This window comes from Eriocheir sinensis, chromosome 45 (genome assembly GCF_024679095.1).
Source record: "Eriocheir sinensis breed Jianghai 21 chromosome 45, ASM2467909v1, whole genome shotgun sequence".
In the NCBI taxonomy this organism is placed as follows: Eukaryota; Metazoa; Arthropoda; class Malacostraca; order Decapoda; family Varunidae; genus Eriocheir; species Eriocheir sinensis.
In genome coordinates, this window is record NC_066553.1 from 5,604,941 (window position 1) to 5,624,523 (window position 19,583).

General features: G+C 40.5%; 1 protein-coding gene across 1 annotated transcript in view; it reads left to right on the forward strand.

The window, feature by feature from the left end:
* The first annotated feature begins 616 nt into the window (after window positions 1–616).
* The window catches only part of LOC126980669 (TLC domain-containing protein 2-like), a 74,310-nt gene continuing 55,343 nt past the window's right edge, over window positions 617–19,583 (forward strand). The window contains exon 1 of the mRNA XM_050830786.1: window positions 617–947. Coding sequence (XP_050686743.1) covers window positions 748–947 — 200 coding nt within the window. The 5' untranslated portion in view covers window positions 617–747. The remainder of the gene's footprint in view (window positions 948–19,583) is intronic.

Here is a 19,583-nt window from a genome sequence, read left to right on the forward strand (position 1 = left end):
CCAAGACCGTCATGACGCAGGCAAGTGTATATAGAGGCTCTATTTATTCTTATATATATATATATATATATATATATATATATATATATATATATATATATATATATATATATATATATATATATATATATATATATATATATATATATATATATATATATATATATATATATATATATATATATATATATATATATATATATATATATATATATATGCATATATGTGTATAGATAGTTAAATAGATAGATGCACGTTATATCAAGCAAAAAATATACATCCATTTCTCAGTGACAATAGCCTGAACAACGACATACTCATTTGTTTTGAACTATGATTATTTTTAACAAAAGCGAGGAAGCTCAAAAAGATCATCAGCATCACCACCCTTTTTACTATATTATAGTCCACTGCAGGACAGTGTCACTTCCTAACGTTATTCACATCCTGCTACTGTAGTACTTCCTGCTCTGGTATAATGAAATAATAATAATCATGAGCAGCAGATATCTAGACATTTACGTAAATAGGGCGTTGCGTATAACCTTTTCCTCTCAAGGGTGTCTGGCAACACTACTGAGCGGCAACCGCGAGTCGCGACCGCGCCGCGCGAGAAAACCTTCAGTTAAAATCGAACCGTCGTAGGGGGTGTGTCAAGCCTTCGTACCTTTCCATCTTCACTTAATTTTTTGAAAGCCCCTCCGTCCTGCGCGGTTCCGAGAGGCGTAGTCCCCCGCACTTAGCAGCATGTCGGCAGCAGAGGCGGTGGTGTCTGGGCCGCGGTGGGTTTTGGGCGGGTTCTTGTTCTTCAGTGCGTGTAATCAGCTGTTGCGCCTCGCTGTCCCTCCTTCTGCCGCCACCACGGGCAAGAACACGGCCTGGAAGTGGAAGAACACCGCCGTCTCCCTTGTCCACTCCCTGGTGACGGGCACGTGGTCCCTTTACTGGTAAGAGAGAGAGAGAGAGAGAGAGAGAGAGAGAGAGAGAGAGAGAGAGAGAGAGAGAGAGAGAGAGGTTTGTTGGTTTTGTGTTGTGGCAGAGAGAGAGAGAGAGAGAGAGAGAGAGAGAGAGAGAGAGAGAGAGAGAGGTTAATTGATCTTGTGTTGTGCTAGAGAGAGAGAGAGAGAGAGAGAGAGAGAGAGAGAGAGAGAGAGAGAGAGAGGTTAATTGGTCTTGTGTTGTGCTAGAGAGAGAGAGAGAGAGAGAGAGAGAGAGAGAGAGAGAGAGAGAGAGAGGTTTAGTGTTATTGTGTTGTGATAGAGAGAGAGAGAGAGAGAGAGAGAGAGAGAGAGAGAGAGAGAATTTGATGTTATGGTGGAGGAAGAAAGGAAGGATGTATGGAGGAGGAGGAAGAGAAGGGGCGGGGGAAGGAGTGTGACAAGCTATATATCACATCTGTCATTCTCTTTCTCTTTTACTCAACATGTAACAACAGCCTTTCTTTGCTCATGATGCCCCCCGCTGTTCTTCCAGTTAACATTATTTCCGTTTTCTTCAACACTATGCAAAAATTAGTGTGAAGGTGTTCTTTCCGTTTCATTATAATATGTACTGTTTATATATATTTACCATTATCGTAACCTTGTAATGTCTGAAACTGTCTTATCAACCTGTGAAAATATATGTGACGAGCCAGGTGTGTTGTGTGTGTGTGTGTGTGTGTGTGTTTGAAACGTTCGGCGTGCATACCATCCTGTGAAAGTGCGTGAACGTTTTTCTTTGTCGTACAGAAGAATCCAACCTTGAAAGTGTGTGTGTGTGTGTGTGTGTGTGTGTGTGTGTGTGTGTGAAAGGAATAAGTCTAGCAGGATCAGCAGTAGGTAGTGTCATTCCAAAACCAGCAGCCAATCTTGATATTAATAACGAGTGGTGATGAAAGAGATAAGAAACCCGATCCTGTAAATCCATGGTGATCATTACCGAGCTCTTCTTCCCTTTTACAATAATGATAATAGCTACATATTGATCATAACACAATTCTTTGTTTCCCTAATACATAATGATAATTACTACATCGATCTGCGTTAAATAAAGCAGTAAATCACAAGCTTACCTGACCATGAAATTGCAATACCTTCCCTCTGTAGAATGTATAAATGATATGTGTGTCTCTGGGTATAATAGGCATAATGCTGTTTATAATGTATTGATATAAAATAACTAATAATGTAAACTTTCAACCTTATTCATGTTGCGTTGACGTTGACCTTTCTAGTCTAATAATTTGCTTGGACGGAAGTAGGTTTAGCACATGCCCTCTTGATTCACCATTCCTTGTCCTGTTGATTGTGTAAGGTTTGGGGGAAGTTACCATAAGTGTGTGTGTGTGTGTGTGTGTGTGTGTGTGTGTGTGTGTGTGTGTGTTATTCAATTCGTGTCATTCCACTATTAGTAATGCAGCGATCTTTAAATTGATTAATCATGTAATTGGATATGATCATGTTAGCAGTATGAACATAAAAAAAAAGAGATGCAGATGTAAAGGAGTTACCGGTAGTGAATGGAAAGAAAAGTAAATGAATAAAATTGCTTTACTTGTTCATCATTTACTAGTCTAGATGATGAAAAAATGTAGATATATTGCTAATAGTTAGTGGAAACTCAATATTATGTTCGTTTTGTTGATTCTTTTGTCATTTTTTTACCCTAACGTTTGCTGCGTAATGTCGTCGCTAGTTTCTTTTGTTTCATCCTTTCCTTTCTTTACATCATAAGGGTATTTTTTTGTGGTGAATGTCTTGGTTAATGGGAGCATTGGTGCCAGGGGTGGGGGAGGGAGGAGGGGAGGAGGAGGGGGGGGGTAAAGGAAGTAAGTTGAGAAAGTATTCTGGAATTAACGGTATAATCATTGTCATCATCATCAGCATAGCCGTGGATATGAAAGATAATTCGATGTGCTTACGTCATCAAAAGAACCCGTTTCTCTCTCTCTCTCTCTCTCTCTCTCTCTCTCTCTCTCTCTCTCTCTCTCTCTCTCTCTCTCTCTCCTGTCAGTCCGTTGATCAAAAAGTCAGTGACCCCTCTCTCTCTCTCTCTCTCTCTCTCTCTCTCTCTCTCTCTCTCTCAATGGTATACGTAATGCGTCATACCCTTACGCACCCCAAATATCCTGGTCCTAATCTGCTGGCTGGGATCAAGGCCTCGAGTGACTCGTAACACCTTCCCTCTTACACATGCGTATTATTGTATACTGTCCTTCCCTCCCTCTCGCTTAGGTCTTCCTTCGCTTGCAGTGGGAAGAGAGAGACAACGAGGGACGCTGAATGGCAAAGTTGAAGGCTCATTTTTTGCTTTGTCTCCTCAATCTGTTGGTAGTGGTAATGTTGGAGTGTTTTTGATGATTTTCTGTCCAAATTTGGTTGAGTGCTAAGTTCTGCAGATGGCACTTGTTGGCTACCGTATGCTATTATTATTGTCTCCATTCGGCGGTTGAAGTTGATTTAGAAAGGTTTTTATTAGCTCTCCGTTTACGTACGATTATTTTGATATTGGCAAGGGTGCTTTTCGAGGCTTATTTCGTGTAGTCGTTTGTTAATAATTTCGAAGACTTAATGTGTCCGGCAAACATCAGATGGACGGATGCTGTGAGAGATCAGTGTTGCCAAATGAAAGGTGTTTACATTTTTTTTTTTTTTTTGCGATAGGACCAGTGAATCATTTTGTTTTCGCTTAGCTGCCTCTTTAGTAATATTGACGTATATAATAGGTTCGTGATAGTAAGAAAAAGTTAGTTGAAAAATTTGGGTAGGTGTCTCAGTAGGGTTAGGATTGGGCGTGATAAGACTCATATAGCACTTTTTTTTCAACATGGCAGGCTTGGTTGTGATGTTAGACAAATACAGGGAGACTATACATACCCAGACATACACCTACATATTTCGTTAATCCTTGCATACTTATGAAGGTGATGGTGTGATTTTATGTTCTGGAATCTCTTCTTTAGTAACAATAGGCTAGCAATTTTTCTTCTAACATGGCAGGCTAGCTTATGATGTTAGACAAATACAGACAGATACCCACATCATTCGGTAAATCCCTACACACATACTAAGGCGAAGGTGTGAGTTTATTTTCTGCAATCTCTAGTCACATAAGTTGCACACCACTGCCAACATTGCGTATTGCGTAGCCTCTGAATGTGGAGACGTGGCGTGGGATGTATTGAATCAGTATGCTCTGGGCGTACGAGGAAGTGGTGACTCCCTGGCGGTGTGTGTGTGTGTGTGTGTGTGTGTGTGTGTGTGTGTGTGTAACTATTCCCAAGTCTTTTGTACCATCCACTTTGAAGTAAACGTTGGCATATTAGGAGTTTTCGTCACCAATATCAACCTTTCGCCCTAAGTATCTTTCTTTTACACTCGTTTTCACAGCCAAGCAAGATTTGCAGGTAAAAACAAACAGAGGAACGCGATTAGGGAGGGTCAGGTTTACTTCTTATGTTACTCTAAGCTTATGTGAAAATGTTCGTCTCCCTGCCAGGCCTAATCTTGGCGACTCGTTCTGACACTTTCACTTTTGCATTGGTGGTGATGGTGGTGATGTTGATGATGGTGTCGTTGGTGGTGATGGTGATGTTAAAGGTGGTTTTGTTGATGGTGGTGGTAGTGGTGATGTTGGTGGTGGTGGTGTTTTTTTTTCTTCTTCAGCAAAGGAAGCAGCTCTGGGTCAGAAGTAAATGAAAGGAAAATAGCCCGCTAATCACTGCTCCTACAAAAGAAAGTATAGATGAGTGACCAAAAGAGAGGTCAGTCACGGGTTGTTTGTTGTTGCTGTTATTAGCGGTGGTGGTGGTGGTAGCGACGGTGTTGTTGGTGTTATAATGGTGCTGGTGGTGATGGTGGCGTGGGCAGTGTCGTAGAAACCTATAAAAAGATACACAAAAAGCGGCAGGCGCGTCCCAGCTTTCACATATATAGCACCGGCGTAACCAGCAGCTCTCGTAACGCTCACCACTACTCAGCTATTTTTGTTAATCCATTCTCCGCCTCCCCAACGCAGGACGAAGGCTGAAAATATCGTCACCTTCGTAAACAGACCGCCTAAGTCATGATTTTCTACTTTACAGGAAATCAGAAAAGAATTGTCATTTTCTCATTTGGCTTAAGGTTTAGGCAGAAATGAAGAGGCCAAATCTAGGACACTCAAACCCTGAATGTCGAAGGCAGCTATACAAAAATGGGCGTCACATGTTGAGAAATTGATGTTGACAAAAACCAGGAAATCGCTGAAAAATGACTTCGGCGATTATTTTATGAGGGTGACGATATTGTCCCTGTGAAATAATAAGCAGAGCCACGTCTTGTTACATCATTTATATTTTTTATTTTTTACTTCTACTATTAACGTAAAAGGAGGAAGGATATGGACTGTACTCGGCGGGTTACAGTTAAGGGGCTACACTGGGCAAACTTTCCGTGGATCTTCAGTCAAACCACGATATCCGCTGGCGTGGTTCTCATATTTGCGTGGTTTTCTGACGTGTCCACGATCTTCCAAAGCTACGGTAGATTTCATTGAAGGACGACGGTATAACTCACCATCATCATCAGCAGCAATAACAACAAACAATTGAGAACCACGCTAGCAGAAATCGTGGTTTGACTGAAGATACACGGAAAATTTGCCCAGTGTAATAGCCCCTTTACTCTTTCCGCGTGTCTTCTGCCTTACCACACAGAGCACGTCAGCATGTGTACATAAATAGCATCAATATTCGTATTCTTCTGACCCCCTCATACTCTTCCCATTAAATCCACGGACCGGGTTGTGGTTAAAAGTGTAACTATACCTATATATCTTTTTTTATTTTATTTTCAGTGAAGCTTTACTTTCCTCCTCAAAGGGAAAATGTTTAGTATTGATGGAGTTGTAGTGTTATCATCATCATCATCTTCATCAATAGTAGTCATAACACTTTAATAATTAGTTTCACAAGAAGGAAAGAAAAAAATGTAATGGAGAACCTAACATTATTGCCAATTTGTGGAATGTAAATTACACCTTGGCGCGCATACGATCTCATCAGTGTTCGTATATTAGACAAAACAAAAATGGCAAGAATGATAATAGTATATCAACATTTTTTTTTTTAATTATTCTTCAGGCACGGAGAAAACATTTACCGATTGTATTTACCGATGTTCGTGTATATATTCGACGTAACAAATGGAAAGAATAATAATAAACACACACTGAATTTATTTATCATTATTCTTCAGGTACGCACGGACATATTTTTTACTCGGGGTATTGTTTGTTTTACCTTCACTGCTTGCGCGGGAGCTTTCACTCAACCTCCTGACCTGACCCATCGCCTTCAGAGGTGTGACGCCGAGCTGGGAACAATGAATGGCCAGTTGCAGAGGCGTGCTGTGAGCTAGCTTGAGTAGCCTGCTGGATTGCCTTACCTATTGTATCGTGTTACGAGAGAGAGAGAGAGAGAGAGAGAGAGAGAGAGAGAGAGAGAGAGAGAGAGAGAGAGAGAGAGAGAGAGAGAGAGAGAATATAGCCATTTACGAGTAGCCTTGCCTTCTGAATTGCCTTACTTATTTTGCAGCGTTACGAAAGAGAGAGAGAGAGAGAGAGAGAGAGAGAGAGAGAGAGAGAGAGAGAGAGAGAGAGAGATTTCAGCTGCCCTCTTATTCATGTGTTGTTACCTCACATTTTATTCGTACGTGTAATATTGTACGTTTACTGAATTGCCTCAAGCTCGTATGTTCCGTTTTTATCATTTTATCACATTTTATCATATTCTCAGAACACGTATATATACTTGCTTCTTGCACACGTGATTTCATTTGATAAAGTATTTCATTCATCAGATCACGGATTGGTGTGTGTGTCTGTGTGTGTGTGTGTGTGTGTGTACTCGATGTTTATGTCCGTCTCGTACAATGGAAAAAATAAGTATACAAGGACCTTAAACTTGAGCTGCTTCCGTTACTGAAAAAAAGTAGATAAAAATAAATAAGGAAAGAATATGGATAAACAAATAGATAAACTGAAGCCACCTCTTTGGATTCGTTTTTAGGAGCAGCGAGGAGCGGGCTTTTTTTTTTTTACTATTGTTTCCTTTTTTTGTGCCCTTGAGCTGTCTCCTTTGTTGTAAAAAAAAAAAAAATGAGAACAAGAAACAAGGAGCAGTATATTCAATGACCAGCTGACCTCTCGATGATGATTATGTAGTAAAAGAGGAAATACAACTTGGATTGTGCTTAAGCTGTGATACGTAAGATAAGGGAAACATAACGTAGCATACTGATAGCGTGAAAAATGAAATAATGTGTGTGTGTGTGTGTGTGTGTGTGTGTGTGTGTTGGGGGGGTTCTTCGTCCCTCGTATAAGGAAAAAAAAAGTATAAAGACCTTGTACATGTGTGATTAAAGAAGTGTAAGAGGAAAGCGAAATAGTCAACGGTTTAGAAGGCTTTGTATGATTATATTAAGTCGTTGATGTCCCTTTCATAACCTCAAAATCGGAAGAAGAATAAGAAATCAGAAAGGGGTGACGTATGAAATGAAAATTATCTATCCATCTATTCATCTACCTATCTTTATATAAGCATAATTAGTTAAAAAATATACCGCAATACATAATAGTTAAGGGCATAAGGAGACTGCATGAGACTAATAAGCCTTACGACACCCAGAGCCATATAGCCGTATTATAAGACACTCGTTCTCACATCAACTATTCCTTGGGGTCAAAGAGGGATCAATCGGGTTGTCATGAGGTTTTTTTTTAGGTTCACGTTACAGAAGAAGGGTCACACTACCACCAAGGCCATAAAACTACTCCTGGAAATGACCCAAACTCCTACGAAAGCCTTGTCGAATATGTGTAGCCTACTTGGGCGACGAATTGGTTTAAAATACAGCCCAAGCATACACACATTTGACAAGGCTTTCGTAGGAGGTGTGAGGCTTTCCAGGGGTAGTTCATTGACCCTGGTGGTAGTTTGACCCTTCTGTACCACGAACCTAAAAAAGAAATATTAATTAGAACCTGACTGATTTCCTTTTTAACCCTAGAACACTAACCTTAGAAAAAGTCACACCACTACTAACCATGGGTACATCATCCTGGTGGCCAAACTTCTTGTGGCTTCCCAGGTCCTGTGATCCACTGCAGGTGATCACTAAAAAAAAAAAAAAACAATATCCTAGGGACATGGACAACACCTGTATCACCACCCACTGGTATGGTGCACCCGAATGTAGGCCCTACAACAAAAAAAAGGTGAGAAGAGAGAGCAACGTGTGACCCCCCTACACTGTCAAGCGGGCACATGAAGCTACTGAGTTAACCTTTGGAAATTGTTGATCTGAGAGTACCGAGCTTCCTACTACTACTATAATTATATACTTAGCGCTTGAAGTAGTGGAGTAGTGTAGCTTTGGTGATGTTTGTGAGGGATGGGATGCGTGGGTGGGAGGGAGGGAGGGAGGGGGAGATTCAGTATGTAACCGTCGCCTTCTATAACGCCTTCCCCCCTCCCCCTCGACCACACCGCTTCCTTCCCCTCCTCCCCCCTCTCCTCTCTTCCCCTCTCAGTGGCGCCAATGAGTTTCACAACGCTAAAAAAAATCAATGCAGGATCACATTTACCTTCCCTTACGCCTCCACCCTTCCCCTTCCTTCCTCCCCACTACCCTCCCCAAGCCCCTTCCTTCTCCTCTCCTCCTCCCCCTTCCCTCTCCACCCTTCCTCTTTCCCTTTCCTTCTTCCCCATAACTCTACCCACCCCCCTTCATCTTCCACCTCTCCCTTTCTTTCCACCCCTTCCTTCTCCTCCCCACAACATTACCAATCCTCCTTCCTCTTCCTCCTCCTCCCTTTTATCTCCCTCTAACCCCCTCCCTTCTACTATTCCTTATACTAGGTCGAACAATGCCTCCTCCTATAGGTCCAAATTATGTTAGGTACTGTTCCTCTCCTCTCCCCCCCTTACAGTCCCCTAACTCCCCCTCATCTCCCACCCTCCCCTTGAATTTACTCGTGGACTTGTGCCCTTCTCCCTGTCCAAATTCTGTTACTGGTTCCCCCTTCTCTTCCTCACTCCCTCCCTCAGTCCCAATAATCTCTTCTTCCCTATCTCCCTCTCCTCCCCACCCGCTCTTCCCTCTCCACTGTATTTGCTATAGTATGAGATTGAAGGGAGCAGGTGTGTGTGTGTGTGTGTGTGTGTGTGTGTGTGTGTGTGTGCTTCTCGTAATATCACTTTTTAATAACGAAAATTATTTGGTCCCATTTATAGTGGTAAGATTGGTGTTATTATTATTATTATTATTATTATTATTATTTATTGTAGTTGGTAGTGATGGTGATAATAATGGCAATATTTAGTGTGGGTGGTAGTTGCAGTGGTGATACTGATGTTATATAAAATAAATACAGTAGGAAGGATTAGTACATGGCAGGAATGGTGATGGTGGTGTGTCTCAGAATAAAAATAAAACAATTAGGGGCGTGTCCATTTCCCTGTTGTTACGGAAAGCACCACCACCACCTCCTCTTCCTCCTCCTCCTCCTCTTCCTCCCGTTCAAGTTGACGCTCTCTCTCTCTCTCTCTCTCTCTCTCTCTCTCTCTCTCTCTCTCTCTCTCTCTCTCTCATACTTTATCTGTCCTCATTTCACAGTTTCGTTTTATATTCAAACTATATTTCTGTCTTCCTCAATAATCTTTTAAGTCTGTCTGTTTGTGTGTGTGTGTGTGTGTGTGTGTGTGTGTGTGTGTGTGTGTGTGTTTTAACAGACCACCACAGATCGAATTTTAAGGCTAATTACATGTCATTCAACGAGAGAGAGAGAGAGAGAGTAATCTATGATCATATTTATTTTATTGGTTTTATTGATTTGTTTAATCTTGTAATCCTGTATGTCGTGATAAAGTTTATTTAGGCGCTTGTATGTAGGTACGTACGGATGAGTGTGTGTGTGTGTGTGTGTGTTGGTAACAGTGCAAGCGCAAGCACTTTATCATGTTTGTGTGTATAAGTATAAACACAACGTCATTATTATCACTCACTCTCTCTCTCTCTCTCTCTCTCTCTCTCTCTCTCTCTCTCTCTCTCTCTCTCATTATGCAAGGTCATGAATATATGCTTTGCTTGCTTAACGATGGTGATTAATTATTATTGCTGCTGCTATTGTTGATGTTGGTTGAGGTTTTTGTTTATTCTTTTATTTCATTTATAGACTTATTGTAGTTTCTTATGTGCTATAATCGTAATATAATCTTAACAGAACGCCGCTATTCATAGACGATTGGATTCCCTTTATTCTCTCTTTCGTAATACTGTATAGACGAATTAATCTTTTCTTACTTCGTGTTTTATAGATTGAAGATACAGTGTGTGTGTGAGAGACCAGTTGGCGTTGGGCCTAAATCTATGGCTTTTAAGGGGAAGGGACTGTAGGGGTGGAAGAGGAGGACTGAAGGGGAAATGAGTATGGCAGGAACAGGAGAGGGAGAAAGAGAAACAGGAGGAAGAGGAAGAGAAGGATTGAAGGGGAAATGACTATGGCAGGAACAGGAGAGGGAGAATTGAGAAAGAGAAACAGGAGGAGGAGGAAGAGAAGGATTGAAGGGGAAATGTCTATGGCAGGAACAGGAGAAGGAAAAAGAGAAACAGGAGAAGGAGGAAGAGGAGGATTAAAGGGGAAATGGGTATGGCTGGAACAGGAGGGGAGAAAGAGAAACAGGAGAGGGAAGAGTAAGAGGAAGGTTGAATGTATTAGATTAGTAGAAGGACTGGAGTAGGTTGAGAGAGGGAGAAAGATAGAGGAGGAGGAAGTAGAAGGTAGAGTGTTGAGTAGAGGAACGAGAGTAGGTTGAGAGAGAGAAAGTGAACGAAGAGGAGGAGGAAGAGGAGAAGAGGGAAGAGGAAGAGGAAGATTGAGATTACTACAAAAGATACAAGAAAAAAAAGTTAAAATAAGGAGTAAGAGAAGATGGAAAAGAAAAATAGTTAAGGATGAAAAAGAGCGAAAAGCGTAAAGGAAAAATAATGAAATGTTGGAGGAGGAGGAAGAAAAAGGGAGAGGAGGAGGGGGAGAAGGAGGTCAAAGGAATATAATTGCTTCTTATCCCCCTTCCTTTCTTCATTAATTAATTTCTTTCAACTGTGATTCTCTCTCTCTCTCTCTCTCTCTCTCTCTCTCTCTCTCTCTCTCTCTCTCTCTCTCTCTCTCTTGTGACTCATATTACTCACAAAATTAATGAACTGCATATTTTCCCTTCATAACAACGTATATAATTGCTCTCTCTCTCTCTCTCTCTCTCTCTCTCTCTCTCTCTCTCTCTCTCTCTCTCTCTCTCGCATTCTTTTGTGCGCTTTTTTTCTCATTTTAACTTTTTTCTCTTCCTCAATCCCTCCCTTCCTTTCCTTCTCTTCCCTTATTTTTCTTTCCCTTATTTCCTTTTTACTCACCTTATCTTCCTCCTCTTTCCTTTTATCCCCTTCTCTACTCTCCATCCTTTCCTTCCTTTGCCTCCCTCCCTTTCCTTCTCTTCCTTTTCTTCTCTTTTCCTCCCTCCTTCCTTCCTCCCATGCTCCTTCCTTCTCTTCCCTTCTCTTTTCTTTCTCCTCTCTCTCTTCCCGTTATTAATTCTTGCATATCATCGGTTACTCCATTGCCTCTCTCTCTCTCTCTCTCTCTCTCTCTCTCTCTCTCTCTCTCTCTCTTCGTTTTATGTCTTTTTCCCCTACCTCCTCCTCCTCTCTTCCGTATTCCTATTCCCACGGGTGTTGTTGAGAGAGAGAGAGAGAGAGAGAGAGAGGGTTGTTGGGTGCTATCTTTTCTTTCACAATTTTCTCCGCCACCTCCGCCTCCTCCTCCTCCTCCTCCTCCTCCTCCTCCTCCTCGTAAGCCTAAATTCATTCTCCGTCATTTGATTTTTTTTTCTTGGGAGAGAGAGAGAGAGAGAGAGAGAGAGAGAGAGAGAGAGAGAACGTAGAGGATGAACGTGGGAGAAGAGCAAATAAAAGAAAAAACTTGAGTAATTGCAGAGAACACACATACACACACACACACACACAGAGAGAGAGAGAGAGAGAGAGAGAGAGAGAGAGAGAGAGAGAGAGAGAGAGAGAGAGAGAGAGAGACAGAGACGAACTGTTTGCACTGAGACGTGACCGCTTGCTTGACCGAGGAACACACACACACACACACACAGAGAGAGAGAGAGAGAGAGAGAGAGAGAGAGAGACAGAGACGAACTGTTTGCACTGAGACGTGATCGCTTGCTTGACCGAGGAACACACACACACACACATACACACACACATACACGAGTTGTCAGTTAATGATTACTTTTTCATTCATTTATTTCTCCACCCTCGTTTCTACATCTCAAAATTAACATATGTGTATTTTCCTTCCGAGATAATTTAAGAACACCATCAATGTGAAAAAACAACAACTCACGAGAACTCGACTAATCTTCTTTGTGGCCTTCGGAGATATTTGTTGTGAGAGTCAAAAGTCTGAAGATACGACTTAAAATCAACTCAGCGTGACGACCTCCCCAACAATATTTTATCCACTTGTTTGTTGACCTCCATATGGATGTCTTTCCCACCCTCCCTCCTGCCCTCCCTTACTCTCTCCTTTCTATTCCTCCCCTCCTCGTCCTCCTCCTCTTCCTCAACCTTCCACCACCTCCTTCACCATATCCCGTCTCTCCTTTCCCTCGGCCCGCCCTCTCTCCCACCCTGTCACTTCCCATCTCTCTCTCTCTCTCTCTCTCTCTCTCTCTCTCTCTCTCCAGTATTAATTTTCGCACTGATATCTTGTTATTTTCTCTTCTCATTTCTATTTTCTCGTAACAGTATAGTAAGTAGTAGTAGTGGTAGTAGTAGTAGTAGTGGTAGTAGTAGTAGTAGTAGTAGTAGTAGTAGTAATGATCAGTAATAATAATAAGAATCGGAACGCGAAGGGAAGAAATAGTCTAACGCCTACACAAGAATAGCCTTGGATAGATTTACTGACGTCAGCACAGTTAGGGTGAGGCTGAGAGAGAGAGAGAGAGAGAGAGAGAGAGAGATTGTATATCCACTGCTGAATTGTTTTATATCATTGTTTTATTTGCATGTTCTCTCCTTCGTCTTGAACCTTCTTATTCCTGTGTGTGTGTGTGCGTGTGTGTGTGTAGCCTTGACCACGGCGTCGGTTACTTTTGAAGCTAGACCCCCTTAGTCATCCTCCTCTGTACTCTCTCTCTCTCTCTCTCTCTCTCTCTCTCTCTCTCTCTCCTGTTTTGCGTTTTCTTCATTTAATTTGCCTTTGAAATCGTTGTTTTTTTTCTTCTAATATTGTTAATGCTGTCTTTACTGTTCTACTACTACTACTACTACTACTACTACTACTACTACTACTACTACTACTTCTACTAGGTACTACATAAATTCCTTCGACTGTCCGCCACCGCCACCACCACCATCACCATCTTCAACACAACGACACCCACGCACGCATTTTAATCCTTGTCAGACCCAACACAACACAGCACCCATTGTCACGATTGCTACGCCAGCCGTGTCCACAAGCCCTGGCAAGCTGCTAATACTCTGCGTGCTGGTGAATGTAAAACACTATGCCCAAATTCTCAACAGATGCTTTTGGGTCTCAACAACAAAATACTACCAATGGCCTCAAAGGAGATTAGTTGTGTTCTCATGAGTGTGTTTTTACGTTTAGAGTGCGGAAGCCTTGTCAAACTTAATCGCTTGGCTAATAAAACTAACCCCCCCCCTTCCCCCCATGGAAATGCTCCAGAACACAATCTCTACGAAAGCCTTATCATAATGTGGGTGTGTTAGTAGTCCCAGAAATGCTTGAGAATATGGGTCACACACACACACACGCACACACACACACACACACGTATAATGAAGGAAAGAAAATGGAATCGGGGAAGAAAAGAAGGAAGTCGGGGAGAAAGGCAGAAAGAATAGTGAGTAAAGATAAATTATTGAAAGGAAGGGATAAAGGAACGTAGGAAGAACAAATCACTAAAGGAAATAATGCAAAAAAGAAAAACAAAGACAGGAAAGAAGGAAGAAAAAATAAATAAATAGAACACACACACACACACACACACACACACACACACACACACAGCACGTGACGGTTAGGTTAATACAGGACTTGGCGAAGTGCATTATCATATTCATACAAAGACACGCCTGCTTTTGCTCTTTGCTCCATGATGCTTATTGTGTTTATGCTTGCTTGTGTGTGTGGTGGTGTGTGTGTGTGTGTGTGTGTGTGTGTGTGTGTGGTGGTCTTGTTTGTTTTTGTTTTATATTCATGTTTTCTTTTTGTTTTTCTTTTGCTTGTATATTCTTTCTACATTCTTTCCTGCGTCTTTTTGTTCATTGTTTCCTTTATTAATTTGTTCTTTCTACCTTCCTTCCTTCCTTCCTTTGCTTGTCTTAAACTTTATTAATTTGTTATTTTTCTCTCCTTCCCGATTTCCCGACTTCTTTCCTTCCCCCCTCTCTTTTTTTCCTTCATTCTTTCCTTCTTTCGTGCTGATATCTTCCTTTTTTCCTTCCTTTCACCTTACTTTCCTTCCTTTATTCCTTCTTTCCTTCCTGATGTATTTCCTTTGTACCTTTTATTTATTCCTAGTTATTTTTTTATGTCTACGGAGTTTAAAGGTAAGGATGATTGTGGAGGAAGAAGATGATGTAGTTATGATAGGAATAGCAATGTAGTTTTGCCTATTATTGTTGTTATTGAATACTCATCATTTTATTATTTGTTTTTCCTATTCATATCAGCTTCTCCTCTTCCTCCTCCTCTTCCTTGTCCTCGTTATCCTCTTCCTCCTACTTGTCCTTGTCCTCTTTTTAATGTGTTCTTGTAGCTCTTCGTTCTTGCCAGTCATCAGTCATCGTTCTCTACGCAGTACGTTATCAAAACCTCTTCTTGCTGTGTGTGTGTGTGTGTGTGTGTGTGTACCATGACCTAATCACCACCACCACCATCTACGCCTCTTCCTCCTCTTCCTCGTATTCCTCCTCCTCCTCCTCGTCCTCGTCCTCCTCTTGCCACACCCTAACATACTTTCTTCGTGTCATCACCCTTACTGTCCCTGTTGGTATTGTTGTTGTTGTTGTTGTTGTTGTTGTTGTTCATTATCATTATCAACATCGTTTTTTGTTCATGCTTAAGCTTTCTTCCTCCTCTTCTCCTCCTCCTCCTCCTCCTATCCTCAATATGGTAGGTGATGGTGTTGTTTCTCCTTCACCCACATCTCTCTCTCTCTCTCTCTCTCTCTCTCTCTCTCTCTCTCTCTCTCTCTCTCTCTCTCTCTCTCTAAACTTATCCTTCCTGTATTTTCTATTCCCTCTATTTTTTTTTATTCTTTTTTCATTATCTATTCTTCCTCTTCATCTGATTATTATTATTATTATTATTATTATTGTGATTATCATTATGAACTTAGGTATCATTGTTTATCATATTGTGTACGCAGTAAAGATTATCACTAATTTTTGTGGTGTGTGAAGTAGTGGCCTTGATAGCTGCTTAACCTCCTTACACACACACACACACACACACACACACACATTTATCTCTTTGGTGGAAGGGGAGAAGTAAAAGCATTGGATGGTAAAGGAAGGAAGGGAAGGAGAAAGGATGGGAGATGAAGAGAAAGAAAGAAAGGGTTGCATGTGAAGGGAAAGGGAAGAGGAAGAGGAGAGGGAGAGAAAATGCAGAAAAAGAGGAAGAATTCGTTGTGGCTTTTAAGGCTTTTTATATCAAGTGAATTAGAGTAGAAAGCAAGGTTACAAGTGTGGCTAAAAGGAGGAGGAGGAGGAGGAGGAGGAGGGGGAGCTGTAATGGATGAAGGAAAATACCAACACGTGTGGATATAATGAAAAGGGGGAAGAAGGGAGGAAGAAAAAAAAAGTATGGGTTGAATGACAAGGAGAAGGGGGAGTAGGAAGAAGAAGAAGAAGGAGGAGGAGGCGGATATGTAGGAAGAAGAAGAAGAAGGAGGAGGAGGAGGAGGAGGAGATGTGACCTTAATGGGGGAGGAAGTAAGAAGAGTATGTGGTTTGAATGACAAACAGGAGGATTGAGAAGAAGAAGAGGAGGAAGAGGAAGAGGAAGAAAGTGAAAGGAAAGAAGATAATGGATGAGGAAGGAAACGGTTATGATGTTAAGATAAAAAGGAAGAGCTGAGGAAGAAGAAGAGGAGGAGAAGGAGGAGGAGGAGGAGGAGGAGAAGGAGATTAGAAAGCGGGAAATGATAGAGAGAGAGAGAGAGAGAGAGAGAGAGAGAGAGAGAGAAGAAAACGAAGTAGTAAAATATAGAGAAATAAATAACTGGGATGGAAGACAAAATGGAGGAAGAAGAAGAGAAGGAGGAGGAGGAAAGAGGACAATGGATAAGGAAGGAAACAGTTAAGATAAGAAGGAAAAGCAAAGAAGGAAGAAAACAAAATAGATGATGATGATGATGATGATGATGATGAGGAGGAGGAGGAGAAAAGTGAAAGGAAAGGGCAATGGATGAGGAAGGAAAAGATTAACGTGAAAAAAGGAAGAACAAAGAAGGAAGACAAAATGGAGGAGGAAGAGGAGGAGGAGGAGGAGGAGGAGGAGGAAGAAGAGGATAAAAGTGAAAGGAAAGAGGGCAAAGGATGAGGAAGGAAACGGTTAAAATAAGAAGAGCAAAGAGGAAAGAGGAGAAAATGGAGGAGGAGGAGGAGGAGGTGGGGGAGAACAGGTGAGGAAGGAGGGGGGCCAAAACTCGTTACTACAGGTGTGCAGCGGAAGCAGGAGTGCGTGACCACCTGTTGCTTTCTCTCTCTCTCTCTCTCTCTCTCTCTCTCTCTCTCTCTCTCTCTCTCTCTCTCTCTCTGCTGTTTTGTTTTGTCAGTTTCGTTCACTTTTTAATTTTTTTCTATTTGTTTTTATTTATTTTTTTCCGTTCTTTTACTTTATTCTTTTTTTTTATTTCAGGTTCTTTCGCTCCTAAATATTTTCCTTGCTTGCTTCTCTCGTATATATTTGTTGATTTTACTTTGTTTCTCTTATTTATTCTCTTCTCTTGTTTTCCTACGTTTATTTTATTTTATTTTTTATTTTTTACCAATTATGCATTTTCAGTAAGCGAATTTTTAATGTTTATCTTTCTCTAATTTATTTTCTCCACGCTATTTCTCTTATTTATTCTCTCTTATCTCTTCTGTCTGTCTTTCTTTTTCTCCTACGTTTATTTTATGTATTTCTTTATCAATACTGAATTTTTTTATAAGCGAATTTTGTTTAACTTTCTCTAATTTATTCTCTCCACGCTATTTCTCTTATTTATTCTCTCTTCTTTCTTCTGTCTGTCTTTCTTTTTCTCCTACGTTTATTTTATGTATTTCTTTATCAATACTGAATTTTTTTATAAGCGATTTTTGTCTAACTTTCTCTAACTTATTTTTTCCGCGCCATTTCTCTTACTTATTCTTTCTACTCTCTTTTGTGTCTTGTTTTTTTATATATTTATTTATTTATTTCCTCATGGGTAATATACTGTAGCTTTCACAGGCGAATTTATGTTTCATTTTCTCTTATTCATTTTCTTTGTCATTTTTTTTCTCCATTTCTTTCTGCGTCATTATTTTGCCTTCCAGCTCACGCACAGGCAAGAAAATTATTTGGTATAGTGTTTCGCTGGAGACCTTTTCTTTAATGCAAGGTATTCTTATTAACATTCTTATTATTTTTTGTTCAGCTATATACTTGATTTTTATTTTAACCGATGTTCTAATAAAGGATTAAGTCGTTAGTTGTTTCTTTATGTTCTTCATCTATAACACGATTGATATTCTCCTCAGCTTCCTTTTACGGTACTACTACTACTACTACTACTACTACTACTACTACTACTACTACTACTACTATAATGATAATGATAATAATAATAATGATAATAATAATAATAATAATAATAATAATAATAATAAAAATAGTGACCCTTAAAAGAATTGCAGTGATGAGGTCAGCACACTTCCCAGGACTTTTATAACGATGAACACACACACACACACACACACACACACACACACACACGGGAAATGACGTCATTCTCTTTATTACGTTTGCGTCGATTCCCTATTTCGTTTTCTTTTCCTTCTTTTTCGTTTTCTTTTCCTTTCTCTCGTTTTTTTTCTCACCTTTATGAAGTTTTAATATTTTGCCGTTGGAAAGCATCTTTTTTTATTATTTCATGTTTTTTCTTTTAACTTTTCTATTTTGAAGCGTCATTTTCCTTCATTTTTTCCTTTTGTCGTTGTTAATGTTGACCTCTTCATCTCTCTCTCTCTCTCTCTCTCTCTCTCTCTCTCTCTCTCTCTCTCTCTCTCTCTCTCTCTCCTTATTTTACATGTTTTTGTTCTTACTTTTTCCTATTATTCTGAGTTTTTTCATCTTTCATTTCTTCTTTTTCTTGCTTCTCTAATTATTGCTGTTATTGATGTTGACCTCTTCCTCGTCGTCGTCCTCCTCTTCCTTCTCCTTTCTCTGCTCCTTCTATGTTTTGTTTCCTCTCTTTAGTTGTTATTTCACTCGTTATTTTTTTGTTTGTCACGTATTCTTCTAATGGAATTGCCTATGTTGCTTTGTATATACCTAGTCCATTCTTGTGGTGTGTGTTTGTGTGTGTGTGTGTGTTTGTGTGTGTGTGTGTGTGTGTGTGTGTGTGTGTGTGTGTGTTACTGAGATGTTCTTTTTTTGTTTGTTTTATTAGTGGTGGTCATTAGTTTGTTTTATTGTTTTGTTGTTGTTTTTCTGTTCTTTTCCTCAGCTTATTGTTTACAAGCCACAAGCAAGCAAGCCACGCCCCTCTCAAACCCAAACTGCTTGTGATTGGCGGACACTTTGAAAGATTAAAGCTGATTGGCGGCTGCTTTCCACTGTCCACAAGCAAGTCACGCCCATCCTCTAACCCAGGCTTTGTGATTTGTGGATGCTTTGAAAGGGTTAAAATCCAATTGGTGACTGCTTTATATGTTGCAGTTCACGATGTCAAGCGATTGGTGGATGCTAGGAAAGGTTAAAGTCTAATTGGTGGCTGTTTTACAAGTTACAGCCCACGAACCCAAGTAGCTGGTGGATGCTAGGAAAGGTTAAAGTCTAATTAGTGGCTGTTTTACATGTTACAGTCCACGATCTCAAGCGATTGATGAATATGCTTAGAAAGGTTAAAATCTAATTGGTGGCTGTTTTGCATTTCACAGTCCACGAACCCAAGTAACTGTGGATGCTAGGAAAGGTTAAAGGTCTAATTAGTGGCTGTTTTACATGTTACAGTCCACGAACTCAAGCGATTGATGAATGTTTAGAAAGGTTAAAATCTAATGGGTGGCTGTTTTGCATTTCACAGTCCACGAACCCAAGTAACTGTGGATGCTAGGAAAGGTTAAAGTCTAATTAGTGGCTGTTTTACATGTTACAGTCCACGATCTCAAGCGATTTATGAATATGCTTAGAAAGGTTAAAATCTAATGGGTGGCTGTTTTGCATTTCACAGTCCACGAACTCAGTAACTTTGGATGCTAGGGAAGGTTAAA